Raw genomic sequence first — 26,791 nt, forward strand, 5'->3', positions numbered from 1 at the left:
ATTTGAGGCTATTTTAGGACATGCATATGCCTATTAACTAAATATGTATAGTGTGAGACATGTAAATAGAAGTATGAATGGCCATATTTTGATGTATGCCACCTGGGATGTGACTGACACTGAAACCAGCTACATTAAGCTGTTCCGTCATCTAATAATCATAATCAATTAAATCAGTGTCGATGCTCATTTTTAAGGGATGTATTTTTTTTTTTTAATAGTAATGCACATTACCATGATCTAATATGTAGTATCAACGTGGTGGGAGATGCACTGTGTAGGGACTGTGCATAGAAATAGAAACAGAGAAAGTGATGAAGCAGTTAGTTGTAGTTACACAACTCAGTCACAAGATGGTGCTGTGTTATGAACAGAGGCGGGCAGTCGTTTGTTTACACTTGTTGCAATGGCGACCATCACTGAACTCAAGTGCGGTAAGCGCTCACTCTCATTCGTGTTTTTGTCTAACTTACTACAGCATCCTTATAGCAAACTAGAATACATAAGCGACTGATAACTTAATTGGATACGTTAATGAAAATGCCGGTAACACTGGTTAGCTAAGGTAGCTTAAACAACAACATGACGCCATCATGTGCGTGTCTCCATTCAAAAATCCAACAATTTTGAAACCCAAGCGTCCCTCGTCTTCAGGAAATTGAGCTCTTAAAGTGACTAAAGGGCATCTGTAATGCTGAAATCTTTATTTCAGTTCGGCATATGTGAATACAATCTAGGTACCACATAATTCAAGGTTTTCTTGGATTTCACACTGCTCACTCACTGCAATAAGTTAACGGTAGCAAGCTAGCGGGGCTTATTAACCTTAGGTTAGCTGGGTTACCTCTGGCCAGAGATGATTGTAGGGAAATGGTGAAGTGTATTTCTTGAAGACAGTTTGAATAACCACATGTATTCCGATTGTAAGAGTAGTTCCCAGTGATTCTGATACGATATTGAGTCATGTTTGAAGAGGTATGTGTTTTTGACAATAAATGAGGAGCCATTAAATTCGCAAATTAATGAGTAGAGCACGGCACACATTTGAAAAGAGCATAAGTAACACGAGCTTCCGGTCGTTTGCTCGTAGTTGGAGGGTCAGTTAACAAACTTAATATTTGACATCTTTTTAAATACAATGAAACCTGCATATTTTTAGCCGTGAGGGAGACGCTGGAGTCCCGCGGTGTGCTGGGCCAGCTGAAGGCTTGTATCCGGGCAGAGGTGTTCAGCGCCCTGGATGACCAGCGTGAACCTCGTCCGCCGCTGTCCCACGAAAACCTGCTCATCAACGAGCTCATCCGGGAGTACCTGGAGTTCAACAAGTACAGATACACGGCGTCAGTGCTGACAGCAGGTGGGTGAAACCAGTGATTTTAACAAACTATAACACAGAGATTCGTGATTCACCACATTTACTGAATGTGTAGTGTCCAGTAAATGATTGTGACATGTTTTACTTGATACACTATGTGTTCAAAAATATTATGAGTTGTGTTTGTTCTAGCTTTACAAGGCCCATGAGACTGAGCACTTTATGGTAAATGTGTAAAAACTGTTTTCCAAAGTTGGGAAACACTTTATGCGAAAGCAGCAGTATTATTCCAGCTGCTGTTCAGGGAACTCAACCAATCACTATTGGTATTGTAACAAAATGTACCACTTCTAAACTCAGCTCTGTTTGTTTTCTCAGAGTCAGGCCAACCTGAAGTTCCCTTGGACAGACAGTTCCTGGCAAATGAGCTGAAAGTCACAGAGGACGCAGGCTCCAAGTCTGTGTAAGTCCAGCCTGCTGTCCAACACAGTGTCCAAATATTTACTGCACTCTCTGGGGTTATGATCAGTTATGGGATAGAAATATCAAAAGCTCAGCCGAATCATCATCACCATCGTCATAGCTTCGTCTTGAAATGTCCAGAGATTTTCAATCACTTCAGCTTGTCCCCACCACTGCTTTGGAAAAACACAACTATTAGTTTTTTATGTGAAATTCCACATTTCTCTGGGGTGTCTTAGGTTAGCACACAACCAAAAAACACACAATTAGCCATTTGAATGAGTGTGTACCAAGGACCTGGGTCTGATTCTGGCCCAAGACCTTTCACCTATTTTTTTCTTGCTCAGTTTGTCTGTTGTTGTTTTTTTTTGTTTTTTCACAGTTTTCACATTTTATTTTCCAGACCTCTTCTCTATGGCTTGGTTGGCCACTTTGTGAACAGTGATAAAGGTGGAAAGGCGTTTGTGCGGGGATCCTCTCTACCAGCTGGTACTACTGCCAGCAGCACAGTGCCTGGACCTGATGCCTAAAAGTCAGCATGGACTTCAAAGACGACTTTTACACTCCAATAGATGACATGAAACGTTGCAGCATCTTGTAGGATTTTAGAGATATAATCTTCTCCATGTTTTTTTTCACTGTGTTTTCGCCTGAGTGTAATCTACAGGGATTACAGCACGGACTCTGTGAATTCTGCTGAGCTGATAAAAATGCTCAAAGCCTTTGTATTGTTTTTTTTACTGTAAAATGATCCCTGATGGCCTTTTTTTGTATATATGGTTTTACGTTTGGCACCAGTCAAGGTGGCACTGCAGTAATCCAAAGGTTTGTTTGCTCAGTAATTCAGGTTTGATACTTTTATATTGTCTTCTACTTGTTCAAAAATAAATGTTTTATATTTATCGGTTATATTGACTCAAAATTGTTTGTGGAAGTGCTACTAAAATGGCTACCACATGGTGGCAGCCTCACCAAAGAAGAAGACTGCTGCTGCCTGATCACTGAAGAGTGACACTTTGTTGAATCCTCGCCACTATCTGTTCATCTCTTACATGTGGCATTGTGCATAAAAACAGGGTCCCCTAATTACATTAATATTGTTGTTAAAACGATGTTATTACTAACATGTCAGTTCAACAATTTAAAGTTTAGGAGTTAACTTTTTATTTGAATCTTTGGTTAACTTAAAGGGCATTGCTTTCAGCCTGTATTTGTGTTTACGTTGAGCATTTGCTTTATGCAGTGTAAACCACGCAGCACAGTTTAAATAGTGCTAAATAACCTGCACCTGAACTTTTCTAAATTAACTCGGTTACTTTCCTGTGATTGTCTTAACATTTCTGGCACTCATTGTGTTGGTCTGAGTGGCCAAACCCACCCACGGTACCCCTGCACCCTTTCATTTGTGCTGGGCTGCAATGTTTTCATTAGTAATACCACATGATTATAAAGCTTTTCGTCTCGCATAGCTGATAATCCACATGCTGCTGAGTTGAATGGGAAGTTCTCCAGACTTATTTATGTAGCTTCTCTTCTGTTTGTTCACCCCTTTTGCCGTGTTATCTACAGCTTAGGAACTGGGACCTAATGACCTTCATAATAGCTATGATAGCAATATTACAATTTCACTAACCGTGAAGGAAAAGAAAGAAGGAACACCTTTGGGACACACAAACGTCCTCTTCGACAAGCTTGTACTCTTTGCAACTCACTTCCTGTCTCGCCATTTAAGGGAACTTGACTCTCTTATCTCACAGGACTTAAACCCAGAGTTTCTGGATCTGATCATCTACAGGGTCGGACATTTATTTCACAGCCTGATTTGTACTGATGTTGGTAGACATTAAGTTGCACTGCTTCTGTCAACTGTAGCTTAATCCATGTCTAAATAGTTCTAAGTGTATTTATCCTGTCTCTTCTACCATATCAGCATCCCTCATTCTTGACTTTGTGGCTCTGATAGATGAGATCATAGCTCTCAAATTAGTTCCCTGAAAGAATGAGGTCATACGAGTTAGCACACAGTGTGTTCTGCTGAATTTAAAGGTGCACTTTGTTGTGTTGGGGAATAAATTTTGATCAGAAGAGAAAGATCTTCAATGAATGATTTTTTTTATGCCTAAACAAACCAGATAAACAAACTGACCTTAAAGGACAACACAATTTCATACTGTTTTACTTTGTGTATATTTGGCGGACCCTGCCACCTTTCTAGCTTCAAACAGTGTTCTGGGACCGTATTTTCCTCTGAGAACAGCTTGTTTATTCAGTTATTGAAGAAATAAATATTTTTGAGTTTATATTATTATCTCATTCATCCCCTTTAACAATACAATACTGTAAAATATGTGTCTGCTTTTGAGCCATGGCCCATCATTAAGTTTCAGTTTGAGCAATACAAGGAAAAAAGGTTTAGGCGTCCCTGTGCAGGGTCCAGAACTGTGTGCTACGCCCCTGATTGTAAAGCAGCCCCAAATCCTTCTCATTATTCTCCAGGTTCAGCTTCTCTGCTCGTTAATTCTCAGTGTATAATATAACCAGTACATTCAAACTGAAGTTGCCTCGCTAAAGCACAAAAGAACAGCATATTTTTTTTACTTTACATGAAAAAGCTGATTCTGAGCCAGTCCAAGCTATAATTATCCAACAGGCGATTATTGTGAAGTAATGTGATGATCTGAGGCAGCGTACCTGCAGCTGCTCTTGACTTTTTTTCAGCTGTATTTCTATCTTGGACAGCTGGTACAGGGTGTCGACCTGAGCTCTGCATCTGGCCCACCTTTTTTAGTCCATCTTTTTCTCGAAGCTCCTCTTGGAGCTGGCTCACCACCTTGATTATGAGCTCCTGAAAAGAGAAAAACAGTATTTTTTTCCGTAACATTTTTAAAAAAAGCTGATTCTGAGCCAGTCCAACACAAGCTGCTAGAATCCAACAGGTGATTATTGTGAAGTAAAGTGATGATCTGAGGCAGCGTACCTGCAGCTGGTTGGTGTTGGGGATGAGGCTTTCCTGAGCATCAAATCTGCTCCTCGCCTGCTCCTCACTCCTCTTCAGATCTTGTTCTGTCAGAGCCAGCAGGTCGAGGGTGGGCTCCACGTGGGCTCTTGTTATGGACCGCCTTTTCCTGATGGCTTTCTTGAGGAGGTCATCCTTGTGTTCCAGCTTCTGTTGGAGCTGACTTGCCTTACTTCACGTATTACAGCTTACTAGCCCAGAGCCCACATTCTTAAACACATAAAACAAGTCTGTGATGAAATATCAAGTGCTTATCAGCTTCCAGAGAGCTGTTTGTATAAATTAGAGGAAGCCTGCATCACGCACGTACATCAAACATCTGATTCTGTTTCCAGCTTCTTCCAGCAAGTTACCACAGCCAGATATCACAAATATGGCTAGAGGTGAGGTTAGAGGATCACTACAGTCGATAGGATATATCCTCTGGGAACCATCAATGTCTGTACAGTGTTTTTTTTTCAGAATCTATCTTGGGTTTCACCAAATACAGGAAGATGAATCCTCAGGAGAATATGAATGTCAGTACAAAATTTACTGACAATCCATCCGCTGTTTGTTGAGCTATCAAAGTGGTGGAACACACACACCGCCATCCTTAGAGCCAAACCACTAATCTATCTTAAAACATGTGGAAAGTCCCCTCACAGTGTATTTTATCACATCAGTATTTATCTGTATATATTCACTGACTGTCTGAATGACCTTCCTAAGTAGAGTAAACTTAATAACCTCCATTACATGCATCCACATATTAGTATTTATATCCAGCCAAAGACTGGATTTAACACTTACAGCAACTTATTTGTACAGTATATTATATTATTTACTCATAAAGCCGGATCACTTGATCATTGTTCATTCAATAAGTAAGTCGTGACACTGATGAGATTATGTAGGTGTGAGGATGGAGCTGAAGACCGGAGAGGGAACACATTACTCACACTGTTACTGCATACATAATGCAAACATGTATGTCATTTAAATTAGTTGCATTGGTTTTGGTCTGTGACCTTGGGAATGAACACTGTTGCTTGTTATCACTGATTTGGGATATGTATATCACTGACCTTATCACCTCACTTGTACACTATAAAAACCAAATGTTTGTTTTAGCTTTAAAAAGTTAGTGTTCGGGCTGCCTTCAAAACAAATCAACGTCATAAAAAAACTTGATATTAATTCAGTACATAAATTCTACAGTTCAGCTCCTCTATAAATCTCTACTTGAGAAAACATAATCTTATTATTTCTTTCAACTGGAATTCCAAAGCTGGTGTCGACCTAAAATATCAAGTGTATCTATCTTAGTTATGTCTATATTTTACAACTGTAAATAACAGCTAGCTACTCTTGTTGGAGTAACAACTCACAGTTAATTGTTTAAAAGTATATCATTGACTGAATTCAATAACCTTTATCATGGTTAGCGATGTTTTCTTTACTGTAAAAGCAAACAACCATGACTTATCTTAAAATGTATTAAAGACACACAGCAAGCTTCCATTGTATGTTCTCTTCAAACTATTAATAAAAGAGTCTCAGGAGAGTTTTAACTCTCAAACAATGCATGCTGGAGAGTCTGCTAATATGCTGATATTTAGAAATATATTTTAATGAGCTGATTTAACTCTTCTCATACCGATCATCATTTCAAGTCAAAATACTTTAAGGTAGAATAACTTGTGTTTTTAAGTTCTAGACATTTTAAGTCTCACATGAAATAATTGAAGCTTCTTTATTTACATTGTGTTTACCTGCAATAATGTGGATTTTGTGGCCACTTTGGGCAGCAGACTTTGTAAAGACAACACTGGCATATTATCACCTTTTAAGTCGATGCAGCTAAAGTGTTAGCAAACAGTTTCCTATTCGCACATCCAGCAGACAAGGAGCATCATTAGCATTTATTTGGGGTTTTGTTTGTATCCATCTGAAGAATCTTCAATACTCACGCTCCTCTTTAACTCTACATGTTACAAGCGAACTGCTGACTTCATCTGCACTTTGGTGCTGAGCAGAGAGTGTACAGTGTCTTTTTAGCCTGCTGATGCTACGAGAGTAAGTAAGGACTTTTATTTATATAGCACCTCTTGTTAGCAGAGACATCACAAAGTGCTTCACAGAGGAAATATTTATTAAAAAAAAATACATGTGATATGAAATACAATAAAAGCAGGGAAAAAATAGAGAAAACTATACAAAGTCAAATCTGTAAGCAAATGGGTCTTGAGCTGTTTTTATAAAAGCGTCCACCTCAAAAGTGTGGTCTCCTTCAGTTTTTAAGCCTAGATCGAGGAAACAAACCCCGATCTGAGTACCTTAAAGACATGCTGGTGACATAGGGCTGCAGTAGATCTCTGATGGAGGCATGTTATACAGAGCTCTATAAATGATTGCTAAAACTTTAAACTGGATTCTGTATTTGATGGGGAGCCAGGGGAGAGCAATCAAAATGGATGTCACATGAGGCCTTTGAGAGGACCTGCATTTTGGACCACTTGCGAACGATCCTGAGGCAGTTAAAAAGGACTTCTGAATTCCTCCTTCATGCACGAAGGCTCATAATTAGTGCTTCTCTCATAACATGCACCCACACAGACACAAGGGAACGCAAGCATGCAGGCAGGGAGAGAGGCACAAGGACCCAATCGCCAATAAAAATGTTGGCATAGTATCTTTCTGCAAAACCACAGATAAGTTAAAACTTTATGTTTGTATTGGTTGAATTTTCAAAATGTTCTCCTCTCACAGTGCTGTGCTCATGCTCTGGTTAGGTTTAGGCACAAAAACTACTTGATAAGGGCTAGGAAAACATTATGTTTTGGTAATTAATGCTGGTTTTGGTCACAGCTGGAGATGTCCCGACATCTTGTCCAAAATATCATTTTTTTTGTCACCACAAACACATCTGGAAATCGTCCTGAGGTTGTCTTAACAATATCCAGTGGTGTCCCACTTACAAATCTTGAAATGTAGACTCAAACGACGGTCACTGCCTTGGCAGCCTTGTGGCCCCTAACTCCGCCTCCATCCCCTCCACCTCTGCACATGAAAGTCAGGTAACAAACATGTAATGTCAATGTGATATGACACATTTTGTAGACATGTCATTATGGTATGCGGCCTATGACTCGTGCAAATTTTAGCGTATCTGTGGTTTGCAAAAACACTGCCAGCATTTTATCCCAGCGACTGGGCTGGTTATATTTCAATTTTAACCAAATGTAGCCTGTTTGTAGTTTCTGAGTTTTGCCAGTTCTGCATGGAAGCTAAATAGCCATAAATGTTTTCAAAAATCATAGAAAAACAGGCATTTTTAGGCATTCAAGTTAATTGTCAATACCTTTCCATAGTATAACTTTCAAATCCAAACTTTCAAAATGCATCTTGACCGAGCCTCTGATGGCGAGTAGCTGTAAAGATGAAATGTGACCATTTACCATCAGCGCAGCCCGAGCAACAAGATGTAATGTACACTTAATTCAGATGTAATGCACACTTAGCTCTATACAGTGTCCTGATTTATTGCTTCTTAGGCCCATCAGCAGGGATAATGTGTTGTTTAATGCATGTGCAGCTAAAAAAAGAATCACAGTGAGCCTCATGTGGGACATTTGGCGTGTGAATTTACACCATTTCCTTGGAGCAAACCTCTTCTTGCCCTTAAAGGCTGTGGCCCTGAGGCGCCCAGTTCGTTGGCACCAGATACGAGCTTTCTCTCAAAACTGGCTATATAAGCGGAGGAAGTTAGACAATGGCACATGATTGTCTAATTGGCAGTTTGCCCTATAATAGGTAGCATTTCTCCTGCACTGTATAAATGAGTTGTGTGTTAAAGAGACAGCTGTATAAATACTATTGAATGCAGTGGTCGTTTGACTCAGCTGAGCGAACTGATGTTTGCCCCTGGGCTTGAATTAGAATGCTATTGCATTCCAGCAGGGTCAAACATATCCATAAACATATTTTCTCGCAGATAGATGGCCTTCTATGGACATGAGGGTGAAGAAAAACATTAAACATACTGTATGTTTGTAAGAGATCTCTACATTACAGTTCATGCTTTTATCCACCATCATGTGTTGAAGAACAGTCCACAGTCAGCTGTTTAGTTGTGAGTGGTGTGAGTCAGTCATTACAAATGTTGTTTTTTAGATATACGGCAAGCCTGAAATTAGATTATCCAGTATGATTCTAAGTAATTCCTTTCAAATTAGATTAACTACGATTGATTTAACCATCCTTCACACAGACTTTTTAACCATGTTCACTCCCTTTGCCTCCTCTCCTCCCTGTCACCGTCAGCTTTTCAACGGTTTATTCATTGCCCCGAGGAATCACTTAGAGGTTATTCTCCGTCTCACACAACCGGGGGAGGACGAACGCTTTGACTAAAGTCTAGGGCAGAGTCATTCTGTCAGCACACAGTGCCCCCATAGTTCCACTTAATGTTTTTAAGGTTGTTGTCCTCCCTTCTCCTGGCACATATCACCATACGTACATCACTTTAAAGAGAAATACAGAAGTGACCTTTTCTCTGACAGCAGTCAAAGAGGAATGATACTGTAATATGCCTGTGGGGGTTAGAATAAGGAGCAAAGCAGTGAAACGTAGTCAAGTGCAATGCGAAATTCATCTGAAATACAGTATATACAGTGTAGTTTCCCTCTTGGACTGACAACATATCCCTTAAATGCCTCGTTGTGCTGCACAAAACCATACACCATTAAACCATAAGCCATTTGTCTGTCACAGCTAACTACAGGTAAGTTAACAGCTTTGTTTGTTTGAGCAATGATATTGCTGCTGGACCATATTTAGTCACTGGGGCTCGGGGTGCTTGCCTCTGCTAGACTTTGAAAGTAACACAGAAAGCTGCTGAGATTCCACACAGACCCCACTGTCCTTATATGGCACACACTGCAACCTCTCTGTTCACTGTATCTGCTGCTTTGTCTCCCTCTCTCCTCCTCCTCCTCCTCCTCCTCCTCCTCGTCTCCTTCTTCATCCCTCCCTCTGCCTTGCCTCTCACCCTGTCTCCCTGAGTTTTTCAACCCCAGTTTCTCCTTCGTTAACGCCACCCCGCCTCCTTGATGTTGGCCAGAGGGAGCCCTAAGGTCCTAGATGTTGGTCTTTGGTCTGTCATCAGGTTTCACACACACACACACACACACACACACACACACACACACACACACACACACACACATCGGTGCAGTGCTGTGCCTGTCTGGAACAAAACAGGCCCCGGCTATCAACCAGCTGCTTGATTTATTGGAGCAAATAGATTGGTGTCCTTATATAGGAAGTTCCATTGGAAGGAAGCTGGAAACAGGAGGGATGCAGCAGGGGAGGGATGGAGGAGGGTCGGGCCGTTTGGGATAGTGGAATGTGTTGTGCGTAATGGTAGGAGACTTGTGTGGGATGTACACACATAAAGACTCACATTCGTTGTGTGAATTATGAGTTCTGTATTCGGGGGGGAACCTCTTGGAACAGTGACAGTAAAGGGGGATTCCTGTGCTGGGGACAGCTTGCCTTATGAGGAGTAGGAGCAGATTGCATAATGTAAAAAAAAAATAAAACTACAGGGTGTGGGATTGTAGCAGGCAGTTACTACATGTGTTAGTGGCTGTGTTTCCATCATATCATATCAATCGTGAAACCTATTTTCTTTTTTACTCAATATTTAACCTGTGGTGTTGTAGAACTGCAACTATCGGACAATTACTTGATTAGTTATCCGAAACAAAATTAACCAGCAAATATTTTGATAATCAATTCATGTGTAATTTTTCCAGAGAGGCCAAAGGATATAAAAGACAACACCCACCCAGCCAGTGCAAAAAAAGCCTATAGATGCTAAAACTGGAAATACAGTATGCACCTCATCATTATACAATGTACAAGCTCACCTATGAGGAAAAATAAAAAGTCATTAGGCCCTTTTCCCAGAGGACTTTTTGACATGTCAGAGTAGTAAAAGCACAGGTGTACATAATAACATTAACGATGGCTGAATTCCATTGTGCATACATATCTTAATGGGACACTTCAATAGAATGGGGCCATCGTTAATGTTATTAGTAACACCTGTGCTTTTACTGCCATGACAATTCATAATGTCTGCTGTAAAAAAAAATGCTATCAGGCTACAAGTCAAAGTCTTGCTTTCCTGCATTCAAAATGTTACCAAAGGTAAAGTAATATCAGTGTCCATTAAGCAGCAGAGTGAACCCATTTAATCTAGATAATACACCATATTTTCTGATCATATGACACACTTTTCAAGCAGGGACACTGGAAGTCAGTCACAGTTGGGGACCTAAGAGATCAGATCAATGATGTCATAGTAAATGGTGCGCCACATACATGTTTTTTCTATTAATTTCAGTGACCAGGATAGAATCTACTAGTTATTAATAAGACAGACGGCAAACTTGAATACCAACCCACTATAGGTCATGGCAGCTGCAGTCAAAAACAGCAAGGAGATGACAAGTGAGAGAAATTCCCCAGACTGCCTTAAAAAAAATCATATCATTTTGTAAGTTGTTGAGTCAGAAGAAACATTATGCACTTTATGAAACGCTGTCTATGACATATTCTTCATTATTTGGACCTTTTTGTAAATTTGGCAAGGGTGTAGATTAAGTTATTTATTTTTGGGGGGGTAAAAGACAGTGTGTCTCTTTGTCCCAGTGATGTATGCGTTGGCCTATTTACATACAGACTGCAGCGTGATGGTTTTTGTAATGCCTCGTTTTAAGGGATGCTGCAGCCCCCTCAGCACCCCCACTTCCTGCGTCCCTGTTCGCAAGTGAAATCTTATAGGTGCAGTGCAGTAGAAATATAAAGTAACAAGTGCAAATACCTTCCCATTTAATTACACTGACTGTTATTGTTATTAACGTGTTATCAGCAGGACTGTCTGCTCCATTCAGCAGCTCTTCATTTACATCATACCTACTGTACAGCTGCTGGTGTCGGTACTGCGCATGTCCTCTGCCTCAGGGATGCTGCCTGCCTGCCTGCCGCGAGACGATGCTGGAGGAGGAGGTCCGGCTCGTGCGGCTCCTCCCTCGCGCAGCAGTGCGCAGTTTAAATGCTAAAGCTGTGAATGAGACGGGGGTCATTTGGACTGTTCGTTTATTGGAGTACCTCGTCGTCAACGCCGGCCGCTCCAGACCCTGACTTTCCAAACCCAAAGCTCCCCTGAGCACACATTTCTGCACATTATGTGAGTATTTCATTCACTTTGGAGTTTTCTCTCACGAGTAGTGATGCTGTGGTGCACTTGTCATCCCTCTCACACTTTGCTAACTTTAATTGCGTTCGAGGAATGTATGTTGTTTTATGTGTGTGTTCAGATAAAACATTCAAATATGGAACATAACTGTCGACGAACTGTATTATTCTTTGCGTTTAAAAATAGCTTTAGCTTACTAGCTTTTTGACAGTATGTCCTTGTTTGCAATTTCTGTCCCTTCTGTTAGTTACTCAATTAAGAAAATGGCAGGTGCTCATGTGTACTGTACATTGTGCACTGAGTTTATTAATACTAGTCATTCAAGCAGAACTACATTTGCGTGTTACTTCAAGTGTTTTCGACAGTGAACTGGCTCTAAACGCTGTAAAAATGATGCTGCGTTCACTGCACCACGCTGCAGCGAGGATGAAAGGGGAAGCTATGTCTGAATATCTCAGTGAAGACACAGGCATGCCTTTAACCATGGCGTTTCCTGTTTTCCTAATATGGTTGTATAAAGCTGCTTGTCTGACAAGCTGTTGTGGTTGAAGATGCAAACGCGACAGTGAGAACTGACAGTTGTCACATCACCAGTGAAACCAGTATCAGTAATGGCTTTGAAGGTGTTTATTGAACTTTTCTTGAATGTTTGTTCTTTGCATGATTATAGACATTAATGACTAGTTCAGTAATATCCACAATCATTATGCCTGCCCCTTTGACCTATGATTGAACATTGAGGCAGTGCTAAAAGAGAAGGAAATCACGTGTTCAGAGTGTATTTCAATGGACAATTCTGCAGTCAAAGATAAAGTAGGACCTCTACTCTAATTGGACAAATAAAGTGTCATCATGAGTTTACTTTAGTCTTCGTGATTCAATTATTTTCATGATGTAATCCTAATCATCGTACAAAGGCATGGAAATCCTAATGTGTCAGTGTTTATTAACAAGATGATAACAGTAAGGATGTTTGTGGAGCAGCCAAAAGAGGAAATGAGTAAAATCATTCACAGGCCCTGTAGGTCGACCTCTTTCAGCCCCAAATAGAAAGGTCGCTGAGTCTCCGGGGTGACATTTCCACTAGTTTATTATTATTTGGAATAGAGATTCTAAAATAAAGTAATTGTTATCATATGACACATCATAGATTTGATTTGTTTTTTGTCTTCTCAGCCTCGGTGTGATATGTTTAAGAATCGTGGCCAACATTTAATGATAGTGAAGTCAGTGGCTTGCAATGAATTAAGCAGGGAAGTCAGTTTGTGTTGTGTTTGTGTATTATTCTCAGGAATTTGTGGTATAACTGTGAGAAGATTAATTATAATGCAGTATAGACAGTTTAGTCTCATGTGAGCCCTTGTCACCCTTTAGATTTCCAGTCAGCCCATATCAGCCTGTTATCCTGTCAACCCCACTTCAGACTGCTGTCTTCAAGATATGCTGGCTGAGTACAGAGCTGTGTTGACACAACAGAGAGGGAGAGGGGAGTCTTTAGAGGTATTAAGCCACAGCGGTGAGGAAAGTTAAAGGGGCTGACGAGGAGGACATTGATTGGCTGCACACACTTTGACACGAGGGGGGTGGGGGGGTGTCAGGAAGAGCCTGTTTACATTAATCGATCATCAAAGCATCAGCTGGCCCCTTGCTTTTTTCCTCAGCTCACTGGGCGTATCTTCAGGCTCTGCAGTTTTTGACTAATAGGAAGTGTCTGTCTCTGTCTCCAGGTAATATTTATGCAATATCTTTCAGTAGTTTCTGGGTGGTTTGGTTTGGCTGCTCCCTGGGGTACATTTATAGGCTTTCTCAGGAGGCTCAGTGGCAGAGTCTCACATAGTTCCCACTCAATTAAAGTGTGTGCCAACCTCAGTGTACAGAGGGATGGAGGAAGAGGAGGAGGAGGAGGGGGGTGAAGTAAAAGCCTGTGGAGAGGAGAGACTCATTGTCTTTAATCCAGGAAACACTACGTTTTTCTATTCATTAGTTATGATATGGTTTAAGTGTCATATTTAACTCACTAATGGCAGATTCAGACAAATGATGCAGAACATGGTGACACATTTGAAATATTTCCTAGAATGGCTGCAACGAAGGACTATTTTCATTATCAATTAACCTGACGACCATTTTCAAGGTTGATCAATTAAATGTTTTGTCTATTAAATGACTACAAATGGTGAAGAATGCTCATCACAGTTTCCCAGAGCCCAAAGTGACGTCTTCAAATTGCTTCTTCTCTCAGACCAACAGCAAATGAACGCCCAAACTCTTTGTTCACTATCAAAAAACTCAAAGAAAAGCAGCAAATGTTTGATATTTTTACTTGAAAAATGACTGAAATGATTAATCAATTTTCATAATAGTTGTTATTCAGTTGTTATTCATCTCTCAATCGACTAATTGATTATTTGACTAATCATTGCAGCTCTATTTGCTACCAAGCTGTATTTCTTAATTATTATTATTAATTTAGTTATATAAGTTATGTCCAGGTTCAATTCCTGCACCTACTCCTGTTTGCATTTCACAGTGCCTCCCTCTGTCCCAGACACTTGTTCATAATTCAGCCACCACCCGTTGCATTTAAAAATGAATGCCGCTTAGCACCCATAAGAAGCATGATTGTTAAAGCCCCGGGCCCCCCTCAGGCTCTCTGCCTCGCTGTTATCATTTTGGAGTAAACGACGAGGCCAGCCAGAGACATACTATTCCCTATATGGGCTTTGTTTGGGAGTTCACTTGCCTTGCTGTTTAGGTCCGCAGAAAAAGAGTCCTGCTTCAGAGAAGGGGCCCATATATGGTCATCACAGCACGAGACTGAAGCCTCGGAGCACAGAGACAGGGAGAGAGGGGGAGAGATGGAGGGGAAAGACAGGGAGAAATGGATGTTGTCAATTAAGTAGTGACTTAATGATAGCGTATGAATAAATTCCAGCAATCATTAATGGTTTGGAGATATGATTCCGATAAAGCCGATGAGAAAAATGTAGTGTTCTTTGTTTTTGAGTTAATTGAAATCAATTTCCCAGCCTCAGTCTTTCTGTCTATAGTAGGGAGGAGAATTGTTTGTGCGTCTCCCCTGTGGCATGTGTGAAAGTGTAGGGTCGAGAGGGGATGGAGGGGGTGGAGGTCTGTGAGAATGACTGTGCACTGGATCTCCCCAGTGGACGAAACATGTCCGCTCTTTGATTTACAATCAAGGGCAGGAGGCAACTTCAGTCACATGTCTCCTATACCAAGGAGTCTTCACTTCGTGCAGGGTTTAGTCAAGCCCATGCACAAACTGTCGTTTTACTCAAAAGGAAAACAGGACACTAGCAGCAGCGTTTTTTTTTTATTTGCAATGGGTCATATAGAGTTGTGAAATGTTTCTGTAAGATACTGTAATTCATGCATCGTTACAAAATCATGTCCTGTAAATGTTGACCTTCTGTTGAAACCTCATTTCCTGCCTTCCTGTTCGACTTTGTTCTTTCATGCCTCTTATCTTTCCTACCTTAATTCCTTCATTTGCTTCCATTATCGTTCACTCTTTTCCAACATCCAATTTTTCTGTTCCTTCTAACAGTTGGTCCTCCACCTTAACCCAAGATGTCCAAGAAGGCCCCAACCGAGGACGAGAAGTTCCTCTTTGTCGACAAAGACTTCCTGAACAGCCCCATGGCTCAGGCCGACTGGTCGGCCAAGAAGCTGGTATGGATCCCATCAGAGAGGCATGGCTTCGAGGCGGCCAGCATCAAGGAGGAGCACGGCGACGAGGTGCTAGTGGAGCTGGCCGACAATGCCAAGAAGGTGACGGTCAACAAGGATGACATCCAGAAGATGAACCCGCCCAAGTTCAGCAAGGTGGAGGACATGGCGGAGCTCACCTGCCTGAATGAAGCCTCTGTGTTGCACAATATCCGCGAGAGGTACTTCTCTGGCCTTATTTATGTAAGTATAAAGTAAAACCATCCCACAATCATTCACTCACACCCTGACAATCTGTAACTGTACACAGATGTTTACCCTTAAACCTAATCTTCTCATGTTAATTCTCATGTAAAGATGAATGCAAACACACCTAAATACACCTCCTTAAAAACAGCATGAACAGCCAAATGTCCTGATATTTGTGAGGTTTTACAGTTATCCCAGCTTTCTTTATTTAAGTCCTACTAATCATGTCCTCAAACATGCTCATCTTTTAATGGTCCTGTCTCTCAGACATACTCAGGCCTGTTCTGCGTGGTGGTGAATCCCTACAAAATGCTGCCCATTTACTCAGAGAAGATCATTGACATGTACAAAGGGAAGAAACGACACGAGGTCCCCCCTCACATCTACTCCATTGCTGATAATGCCTACAGGAACATGATGCAAGGTAGGAGGTTTCCACCGCTCCCATCTCTCTGTGAAATCTATTTCACTCATTTTCCTCTGAGGAAGCAGCAGCATCACTTTAGGTCCCCTCTTTGTGGAGTTTTCATGCAAATCACATCAACTGGAACCATACAGAAATTATCTAGGGTTGTGTGTTTCTAGCTGTATTAGCTCTGTGGTGTGCTGGTAACATGTTCAGAGTTACTCTCTGCAATCTCAATAAACAGACATCTGCATGAATGAAAGTATGTAGGCAAAGGACAAGATTTTAATATCGAAAGGGTTCTGGTTTCTATTTGTAGTCCGATTAGTATTGACCATTGACTTTGGTTGCATGCAGGTTAACAGTTTGTGTGGAGAGCAAGAGGCAGAACGCATTGGCTAAAACGCGATTTCACAAAATAGCAGCTATTATCTGATGACGATTAAGCTTTTTATTAACTTTCTTTGTGAAACTTGACGTGAAATAATCTGGTAGTAGACATTGTCTCACAACACCAACTCCATCCTTGTGTCTCAAGTCGATAATCGGACTGCAAACAAAAACGAGCACAAGGACGAGGGACGTTATCCGTTATTCTTATATCCTATATCCCAGAGTCTAAATTGTTGTCTGACGGTAGCCTACTGGGTCCAAGATTTCTCTTGATCCAGCAACCTCCCGTGAAATTGATCAAATCAAATGAAAGGTTAAATCAAACATTATCAATTTTGGAAAATAACTAAGCCTCCTCTGTTTTCCTGAGATTTCTGTCAAACTAAAGTGTTGACTGGTAGCTTTAAGAGCGTGCTGAGGGTGAGCTGTGGTATCAGCTGTGAAAAGTCTCACTTCTGTCTGAGTGCTGACAGCTGCCAGCATTTAGCGCTGTCATGTTGACAAAGTGGTTAGTAAAAACCACAAACTGGCTGACGCTGTCATGCTCGATAGTTTCAAATGCAGAACTGTGTTTATTATTGCGTACAGTCCAAAATCAGCCTGTCTGCTGTCAGCTCATTACAAAGTAAATTGGCTACAGAAACAAGTACAAAAGAGTATTTTATGGCCTATTTGAGAGTCAGTGTCTTGTAGAGGTGACGATAGTGTCCTTGGCAGAGTCGTGCTTACTGTAAATGGCTCCTGGAGTGGTCCGACTTCAGAGCAGCTGGTTTCCCATAGACTCAGTTTCTCGTGTTTCCAGGGGGCCGTGCCCACTGGACTTCATGTTGACGTGAGGATGTTCTCTCAGAGGAGTTGACATCTGGATTGAGAGATGGGTGGAGGGCAGTAAAATGTTTCCTGTTTCAGTAGGCACTCCTTCATTCAAACTTTCTAACTGTAGTTTTTTCTCCTTTGGTCAGTAGAAATACCAAAGATTTTTTTTCTTGTGAGAGAAATTAGAGTTTAAAGGTCCTATTAAATGGGTTTTAGACTGTACTTCTCTTCCATGGTTTGATGAGTTTCCCAATGAAGCAGGATGTTTGGACAGGATTCACAGCAAAGCTAGGAAGTAATTGTTTAGAGAGCTCAAAAGAAAGTGGAATTATCCAATCTTCCGAAACCAAACCACCCAACCCCTGTGTCTGCGGAGAGAGCTGCCAGAGCTGATGGTTTTGTTGTTGGAGGTTGAATACACACCTTAAACAGATGATAACACTGATACTTCTAGTTAACCAGCTACAAATGGATATAACAGAAGAGATTTTACTCCAGAGACGATGAAAACATGTACTGGATGTATTTTTTACACAAGAAGTGATTTAGAAGGGATTTAGATGTAGAAGTATCTTTAAAAAGTTTTCTTTTTTTTGATCAAATGGACAGTACTGTTCCAAAGAAAAGCATAAACTCACTTTTTCAATATATCAATATACTTAATGTATAGAAAGCTCAGTTCCCACCTGCTAGTATTTCACTGTCATATGAATGTATTCCAGTTCTGGTAAAATACATGATTACCTCCACACTGATCATTGATCTGATACATTAGAACATATTGCTGCCACCTGCTGTACTGATGTTGTCACTTCCTGCTCATTCCCCAAATGATTGACTGGCTCACCAGTCAGCCCTCCTTTTTTTTTTTAGGAGATTCTGTGACCAATCGAAGACCAAACAGCATCGTTAAAGCAACGTTTAAAGGGAACCAATTTAACGTTTATGGTGCCATTATTCTATAGCCATTACAATGTGCAATCAACATCTACTTCATACATTTGCGTTAAAGCAAAAAACGTTAGCATTTTAGCTACAACATACTATGCTATGCAAGTGTATTCAGACACACTATAAAAGCAGTTGTTACATTTCTGTGGTGGTCTTTTTAAGTTAATGTGTGTACATATTATAGGGCATTGTGGTGCTAAAATGATATCAGACGAAGCTCATGATTATATGAAAAGAAGGAGACTAAGAAATGCAGCTGTAACAGTATCCAGCTCTAATCAGTTGATGGATTTACTATAACATCACACTGAATGTTTAGATTCTGCTCAGTTTGCCGAATTCTTTCAGCATTGTCAATATAAATATCCTACATCTACTTTGGGTCCTTTACAATGTGGATTAATGCTTAATGCACTCCCTGATTTTAAGAAGGCAACTGCCACTAATATGTCTACATTGGAGGATTTTCAGTTCCACCAGGCTGGTACACAGGAAATTATTGTATTTACCGCTACAGCCATTGCGTGTAAACAAGTTGTCAGAAGTAAACAAGAAGGAGGAGGATTGATCGGTGTTTGTGTGAGTGTTTGGATTACGCTTCGTCAGATCATCCCTGCAGAGGAATCCTTACAGCTGCAACTTGGAGAGCATTTCAGTTTACGGGAGAAAAACACACTGGTAACAACCCAGGACACTGTGTGAATAAAAATAGGTGTGTCTTGATTTGCTGCATTTATTTTAGACTAAACAAATCAGATGTTTACTTAGGCTATGATATATGAAATGACATTTGACAGTAGAGCTTGTGGACCACCCATTCAGTTTACAAGTTTAAAACATGGCCTGTTACAACAATGTATGAGAGTGAAGTCTGCAGCAAAAGCAACGGCAGTATGGCCACTCCAAAAACGGAACGTTGTGTAAAATGTAAATAAAAACAGAATGAACTGTGTTTACTGACAATGGTTTTACGAAGTGTTCCTCAGTCCATGTAGCAATATCCTCACCTGTTACAAATTCACCTGTGGACTGTTAGAGCAACTTTCCCGGCCTTTTGCTGCTCCTGTCCCAACTTGTTTAAAACCTGTTGTTGGCATAAAATTCAGAATCGGCATTTATTTACAAAAACCAATGAAGTTGATGAAATATAACATTAAATATATTGTCTTTTCAATTATGTATATGTCAAAAAAGATTAGAACATTATTACTTTCTGCTTCATTTGTGTTTTATGCAATTTTGATTCAGAGTTGTACATGAAGAAGAAACACAAACTCTAAAAGAAAGGTAATAAACACTTAATAAAAATCCATCACATAAAAGTGAATCTTGTAAAAGGACTTTTAAGATGTGACTTAAAATGTGCCAGAGATTTAACCACAGTGAGCTCTTTAGACAAGTTGTTTCAAAGCCCGGGATGCCTGGCTCAAAGATAAACCTCCAGCAGGGATTGTCTGACATGGGTTCAAAATTTCTGTTAGGGCCCAGATGTGGTTTGTTACTGTTACTAATTTTTTGAGGTTTTAATTTGCTAGTCTCCTATTGTGATCAGTTTTTTAAACAGGCAAACTTGTTTTTGAGTCTTGAAGCTCTTTTAAAGAATATTGTATATCAAAGAGCAGTAAAGCTTCAGGATAGTCTTACAGTCATATAGTAAAGTGCTTTCACAGACCCACGAATACCAAAAGTGTGAGAGTAAAGCTGCACGTCTATGAATCCCATTTTAGTCTTTACTGTATACATTGTGGTTGGCAGGGAGTTTGTTATTGTTGATACATTAGTGGGATTTCCCATGAAATCGGGACTAATGATGTAGGATGTTATGCACTGAGTGCTATAATATCAAAAGTTCACATGTTAGAGTGGAAGTGGTGCATAACTACAGCAAATCCAGATAACACTGTCTAAGCTTTTAAGCATTCTTCCTGCAGTCTTGGCTGAGATCCCGTTCCTCCGAAATTGTGCTTCAGTCTTTGATGTCAAGGAGATAAAAATGTGAAACTCCCGCAGAGAGTTTGCTGTTGCCCTGCAGGAGATGACTGATGTGTTGCTTTCTGTGTTCCCAGTGTGCTTACAGTGCTACAAGACAGGTGCAAAGACACTGACACTCCCTTGTAATCAGATTGTCCTTAATATTTTACAGTGAAAAACTGGCCCTGCTCTTGAAGTGTCTGGCGCAAGACTGAGTTTTGTTTTTGGATGTTTTACAAAAGCTCACAACTCTGGCCACCTCTCTTTATCGCTCTCGGTCTCTCTCTCGGTCTCCCTCTCTCTCTCTCTCTCTCTCTCTCTCTGCCTTAATTAGGTAGTGCAGAGAGGGAACAGGCTGCATTTTGTGTATGTAAGGAATGAGACGCAGTGGAACAGCAGCCAGTGTCAGAGTCCGTGCTAGTTTACAGTTCAGGACAGTCTGTGTTGCACTGTAACCATGCACACACACAAAAGATTCAAAGGAAAATGTATGAAAGTATGTATGAAAATGATGACACTGCACATAAATTAATGCTCTGCACTTTTCATGTTCCCACATTTTCGCAGTGCAGCTTCAAGGTGACATTAACTGAGAGTTTTCATTTCAAAAAAACTGCCAGCAAAGTTATCGTTTCTTTTAGCTGTACTCCCACAGGGGGGTTGTATTGAAGGATACAGTTACACAATGGCCTTACATGGACTCAGCGTATTCTCCCAGGAGTATTCTTGGAGACCGTATAATGACTCATTGCTCAGCACATTCAGAATTGAATTTCATGGTTACAAATCAAAGTATTTGTGGAAGTTCAATGTTTCTTCAGCCTCCGCTGAGCCTTGAACTAAGTCCCAGTTGGCGTATTAAGTTTAACACGAGATTGATCTTTATTCCTGGAGAAAGACCTGTGGTTTCACATGTGGTACACATGTCCTCATGCCAAATAAAGTGTAATACAGTGAAATACATATTTGTGCTTTGGTTATTGCAGATTCCTTGGGTTTACCACATCATTTTTACACCTTTATAAGTGATCTGGGCACTGACATATACTGACATGTATATTTATGAATGACTTGTCATAAAACATGTCTAACGCTATAAACTTTCATTGTTTCTGCAGATCGTGAGGACCAGTCCATTCTCTGCACGTAAGTAAAAATCTGTAGAAGAAAGGCTGTGTGTGTGTGTGTGTGTGTGTGTGTGTGTGTGTGTGTGTGTGTGTGTGTGTGTGTGTGTGTGGTAGAACAGTTACATAATGCTTGTGTAAACACAGAGTTAAACAAATGAGATGCCTCTCTGCTCTCTCAGCCTAAACCAGCAGAAATCATTCATAATCTAACTGATAAAGGTTGTTGCTGGCTGGATGCAGAAAGTTTGGGTTTTGTTAGATTATGTTGCATAAATCGTTTGTTGTATTCAAATGGAACCAAGCTGGATGAGCGTTGCTCCCAGAGGGCTGTGGCCTCGCTCGCCTCTCAGATCCTTGGTCAGGAAGTATGCCCTGCATCCTGATGAGAGCAGCAGATTAGTTCTCCAAATGTTTGGCCTCTATTTTGTTTATTTATTTTTCTTTCAAACTAATTATTGAGAACTTTGACTGGGGCATTGGACATTCAGGGACAAATTATCTTCTTTTGTCTGGCAGGAACAACCTGATCTTTGAACTGGCCTGAACTTGACTTTAATTCATAGAAAACAAAATTAATGAACCAACTAATTTTATTTTTCCTTTCCTGTTTTAGAAACCTAACAGTTATATTTATGCCCAGGTCATGATTCACTTCATATTCTCTATTGCTTATTTTTTAAGTCACTTAAGTTGCTCTCCACAAACTAATTTTTCACTCTCACATGCCATACATCAAATTGGCTTGTATTTTATGTTTATCCACTGTCCACTTCCACTAAAAATGTACTACATCTGACATCATCAGAAGGACAACTTAAGAGAGGGAGGACTTTTATGCATTAAATCATACAAGTATAGAAAGACTGAATATGAACAAACATGTGTTTTTCTTTCAGTCCACTGCAGTGATTTAAAGTGGATGATTGGTCATGAGCTGGTACAGCTTCACATACATATTGCAGTATTATGTTTATTAGCTTTGAGTTAACAGTAGCACCTTTGCTGCTCAGCATCCAGTGGTCCCAGTTAAGGAAATGGAAGGAAGGGCTCGCCCCCTCAGGGCTCTTTCTACTCTAAATCTACAGCCTTGATGCCAGGATGCTGCAAATTCTTCAATCACATCAGACCATTTCCTCAACTATCAAGCTTTCTTTATCAGTGGGGAACTTTGGAAAATGTTGCTAGTAGCAGGAAGGTTATGGCTTACGGTTATGGTAAAGCAGTTGTGAACTTAATGAAGACTGTCTAATGCTGACGTGAGAAAACTTACATGAAGCATTATTTAAAATTGGTTAAGAGAGAGGTTGAACTGCTTAGATAGCCCGCATGTGACCCTGATGTTATGCCAGTATTGCAAGATCATAGGTATAGACAATGGGTCTATTCTGGTATCACTTCCATATGCAGGATTTTTGATAAATGTTTGTTTTATAGTTTTGATAATCTATTTCAGACAAGGTTGTAATCCAAGAGAGCCCCCAATTGTTATTCATATGTTTTTGGATTCCTATAACTCAGGAAGCATCAAAGGCCTTATCAGCAAGTTATACTGTTGCATCACATCACTGATAAGGACTCTAGAGACTATGTGAAACAATGATGGGAAAAAGAGTTGGACATTGAAATAACTAAAGTGGCTGAATGCCTGGATACCACAGTCGTCCTCCAACAACTCCCAGACATGGAGAAACTTTTTTATGTGAAAACCTGATTTACTTTCTTTCACTCCCAAACAGAAGTCTAAAGAAACTGGTAGTTAGCTTTATTGCTGAGGGAATATGAAGAGATCTGGGTTGATCCCCTATTCAGACTTTCTGGAAGGAAATGGCAACAACAAATGTGGTTTTAATATCAGTACAGTATTCTGATTCCTTTGTCTTGGACATATTCCTGTCAAGTAATTACGTTGCCTACGTCCTAAAGGACTCGCTGGCAGCAAGTAAAAAGGCCATTACAAAATACTGGCTTCAGAAAAACTGTCCCATGTTTTAAAGAAAGGGGTTGTTTTTTTTGTTTTTAAAGTGATAAATTGGAAGTGATGTGATACAATAGAGCAGAAATGCAGACCCTGGCTCTCTGTGGATCATTAGTTGGGTCCACACAGTCACTTTCAGTTTGAGCTCCTGCTGGTCTAGGCCCGGAGCCATATATGGGAGAAATATTTCTGCTGCGACACATGGAATGTCATGTATGACGTTCTCTTCCAGCATGTGTACACATGTGTTATATCCCTCCATACCGTATGTACTTAAGCTGTATTGTTTATGTTTTTACAGCTGTCAATCATAGAGGCCGCACATCTCTATAGTTTATAAGAAGTTCAGAGGAATTTGCTAATATGTTTTCACAGGAGACTAATTATTGGGATTTCCTGTTTAAACTTTGCTTGTAAGGATTACATGCTTCTGTATAGACAAAAAACACATATAAGCCATGTATGGTGTCGAACTGGCTGCAAGGCTGTTGAGGGATTTCAAGCATCCCTACTCAAAACTGCAGCAACACTCTTAATAAAAATGAAAAACACAACACCTCTTTCTATTGGTTTCATTTCCAAAATCCAGGAGAAGATCCCTTGAATAGTGTATTAGTTAGCTTAATGAATAAGTTAACCATAACAAGGTGTCAGGTTTGAGACATACTCAGCGACCAGGGCAGAGATTCTACATTTTGAAAAAATTATGATAACTTTGAAAGGACACCTCTCTTATGTTATACCTCTCTTATACATTATCATAAAGAACGTAACATGTAGCATACATTGCGGGGCTGTCTACTGTTTGACTCCTTTTCCAGGAGTCTCTATTGTACTTTTGGTCACTGGGTTTATTCTGGTGATTCTGGCAGTGATTATATTCCTCAAATTCCTCCACACAGTAGCAACAATTTGCCATGGGAACAGCTGGGAGCCGACTAAATCCATTCTTGAGATGTTGACATTTCATCTGAGCCGGGTCACCAGTTTCCTGGGTCTCATATTTATTGTGTGTGTGTGAAAGAATGGACTGATGGGATGGACATAGTGGCCATAAAGTGGCTCGACGTTGCTGAAGAGTGCACTTACAGCCTTCCCTGACCCCGATGGGGACTTGAATGCATCACATTTTTTTTCAGCAGTTAAATCTTTATTTTATTTTTTTTTTTTTTTAAATCATAATAAAACATGATAACACATCTGAATATAAGAACTACGGTCCCTCTGGTAAAATATGATGTAATCCATTCTGCCCTTTCTAATAATCTAATTCTCATTATTGAAACCTTTACTGATGGTAAGCAGAACACGCAGGAAGAGACAGTTTGATGGACCATGTGGGGGAAAAACTCCCTTCTGCATTTATTTTGCACTAACAGCTGCCTACAGTTGGAGCCTGGATGTCGTACATCCTTAACAAACCTGAGCAGGACAGAGTAATTAGGTTCCTCTCAGAGCTGCCAAGCCCTAACACAGGGAGCATCCCATGCCTTTTATGGACCCATGTCTGAGCATGTGTCTGTGTATTGGACTGCTGGCTGGTGGCTCTGGTATCGTTCAACTCTTTCTTTCTAAGCGTCCAAATCATTTTCTGGAAAGAATGTGCTCCTGCTCCTGTTTGAAAAACTTTGAGTTGTAAATATCTTTTAACAGATAGGACATTTTTTTCTTTTCTGTTTGTTGTGTGTACTAGTTTAAGGGCATCCATCATAAAACTCCTAATAATTTTGTACATGTTTCTTCCAACTATATACACACTGATTTTGTTGCCATCAGTTCTGTGACACTTACAGGTGGCCATTTATTTCAAAGAATAAATCAATAGTTTGTGAGATACACTTACTCACTTTCTTGCAGAGATTTAGGCCACACTCGTGTCTGTACAAAAGAATTTGTCTTCAGCCAGCGGCCAGTTAGCTTAGCTTAGCATAAAGACTGGAAACATGTAAAAACCTAGCCTAAAAAAGATTTAGATGCCATACACCCCTCTCTCTCCCAGTGTTTCCTGTCTATCTCTACACTTTCCACTGTCAATTAAAGACAGAAATGTCGACTATTCAACTATTCCTTGAAATTAGCTAATGTAAGAATTGTAGTTTAAAACATTAAAACACCTAACCTGTCATAAACGTTTAGACATTATGTCAAAGATGTCTATGTATTGTGTCGCAGAGATACTGAAGTTAACATGCTGACCAACTATGCCCGTCCTGTCCTGTCCTGTCTCGTAATACCACTTTGTTCCTCAAGGGGCGATCGTGAGTCTATGTAGTGTCCCGTCTGCCTCAGTCCAGCCCTAGAGGATGAAGTAGCGCTGCCATGGGGTCATATTGACCAAAATCATATGCTGATAGAAATGGAGACAGTACTTGGCCAGTAAAGGGGTGAAGTTTAATGCTGAACTCAAAACATTTAATCTAGAATGATAATTAAACAGCTGACACACTAATGCTAATGTTGAATTTTTAGTGACAGCCTTTGAAAGTTGCTAATTATATAACGTTACTTGGAGCACAGAGCAAAAGGGGATGGGGCCTCAGAAGGGTCAGTTGTTAAATACAGCACCTACAAAGCTCTAAAATGTGCATTACTGGAGGCGATTTATTTTATATTTATTGGAGTACAGGGATCAGTATGTATGTGTGTGATCAGCCTGAACAATAACATTATGCTTTGTGTCAGACGTTGCAGCTACGTCTGCTGCACATGATTTTCATTCAATTAAAATGGTGAACTGTTGTTGAACTGTGAACAGACTACCTGTCAGTGCTGCTTATCTTCTTGTTCTCTCCCAGTCCTTTTCACTATCTCTCCTGCATCTTTTAATCCCTCCTCTCTCTGTTTTCCTCTCAAGTGGAGAGTCTGGTGCTGGCAAGACGGAGAACACCAAGAAGGTCATCCAGTATCTGGCTGTTGTGGCCTCCTCACATAAAGGCAAGAAGGACAGCAGCGCTGTAAGTATCTGTGCGAAGAGGTCATGTTGTATTAAAAGTTTCGGTTCTGTCAGCCAGTTCCCTCACTCTTCAACATGTGTAGGAATCTGCCCAGTTTAATTCTGTATATCGCCATTTCCTCCAAATAGCAACAATCAGGAGCACAGTTTGCCTACGTGAGTAAAGGGGAATGCCTGGAGTGTTTTTGTTTGTAGTGTTTGTGTGTGTTTCTTCCTTA

The 26,791-nt window shown here is 40.4% G+C and overlaps 2 protein-coding genes across 3 annotated transcripts in view; both read left to right on the forward strand.

Annotated features, from left to right (window-relative positions):
* The first annotated feature begins 382 nt into the window (after positions 1-382).
* cep20 (centrosomal protein 20) lies at positions 383-2,686 on the forward strand. Its single transcript, XM_073468085.1, has 4 exons — positions 383-434; positions 1,160-1,357; positions 1,694-1,778; positions 2,181-2,686. Exons 1-4 carry the CDS (start codon positions 407-409, stop codon positions 2,305-2,307), a joined length of 438 nt encoding a protein of 145 aa, XP_073324186.1. The 5' UTR covers positions 383-406; the 3' UTR covers positions 2,308-2,686.
* A 9,270-nt stretch (positions 2,687-11,956) lies between these two features.
* The window catches only part of myh11a (myosin, heavy chain 11a, smooth muscle), a 29,604-nt gene continuing 14,769 nt past the window's right edge, over positions 11,957-26,791 (forward strand). For both annotated transcript variants that reach the window (XM_073473273.1, XM_073473282.1), the window contains exons 1-5: positions 11,957-12,033; positions 15,611-15,975; positions 16,249-16,405; positions 21,637-21,664; positions 26,475-26,574. In XM_073473273.1, the coding sequence (XP_073329374.1) occupies positions 15,634-15,975; positions 16,249-16,405; positions 21,637-21,664; positions 26,475-26,574 (627 nt within the window). In that variant the 5' untranslated portion in view covers positions 11,957-12,033; positions 15,611-15,633. The remainder of the gene's footprint in view (positions 12,034-15,610; positions 15,976-16,248; positions 16,406-21,636; positions 21,665-26,474; positions 26,575-26,791) is intronic.

This window comes from Pagrus major, chromosome 1 (genome assembly GCF_040436345.1).
Source record: "Pagrus major chromosome 1, Pma_NU_1.0".
NCBI classification, from domain to species: domain Eukaryota; kingdom Metazoa; phylum Chordata; class Actinopteri; order Spariformes; family Sparidae; genus Pagrus; species Pagrus major.

Excerpts from the sequence above, each read along its gene's own strand:
- cep20 (XM_073468085.1), top strand. The coding sequence starts at position 407 with ATGGCGACCATCACTGAACTCAAGTGCG. Across the intron at positions 435-1,159 it reads CATCACTGAACTCAAGTGCG|CCGTGAGGGAGACGCTGGAG; the intron begins GTAAGCGCTCAC and ends GCATATTTTTAG. Across the intron at positions 1,358-1,693 it reads GGCGTCAGTGCTGACAGCAG|AGTCAGGCCAACCTGAAGTT; the intron begins GTGGGTGAAACC and ends TTGTTTTCTCAG.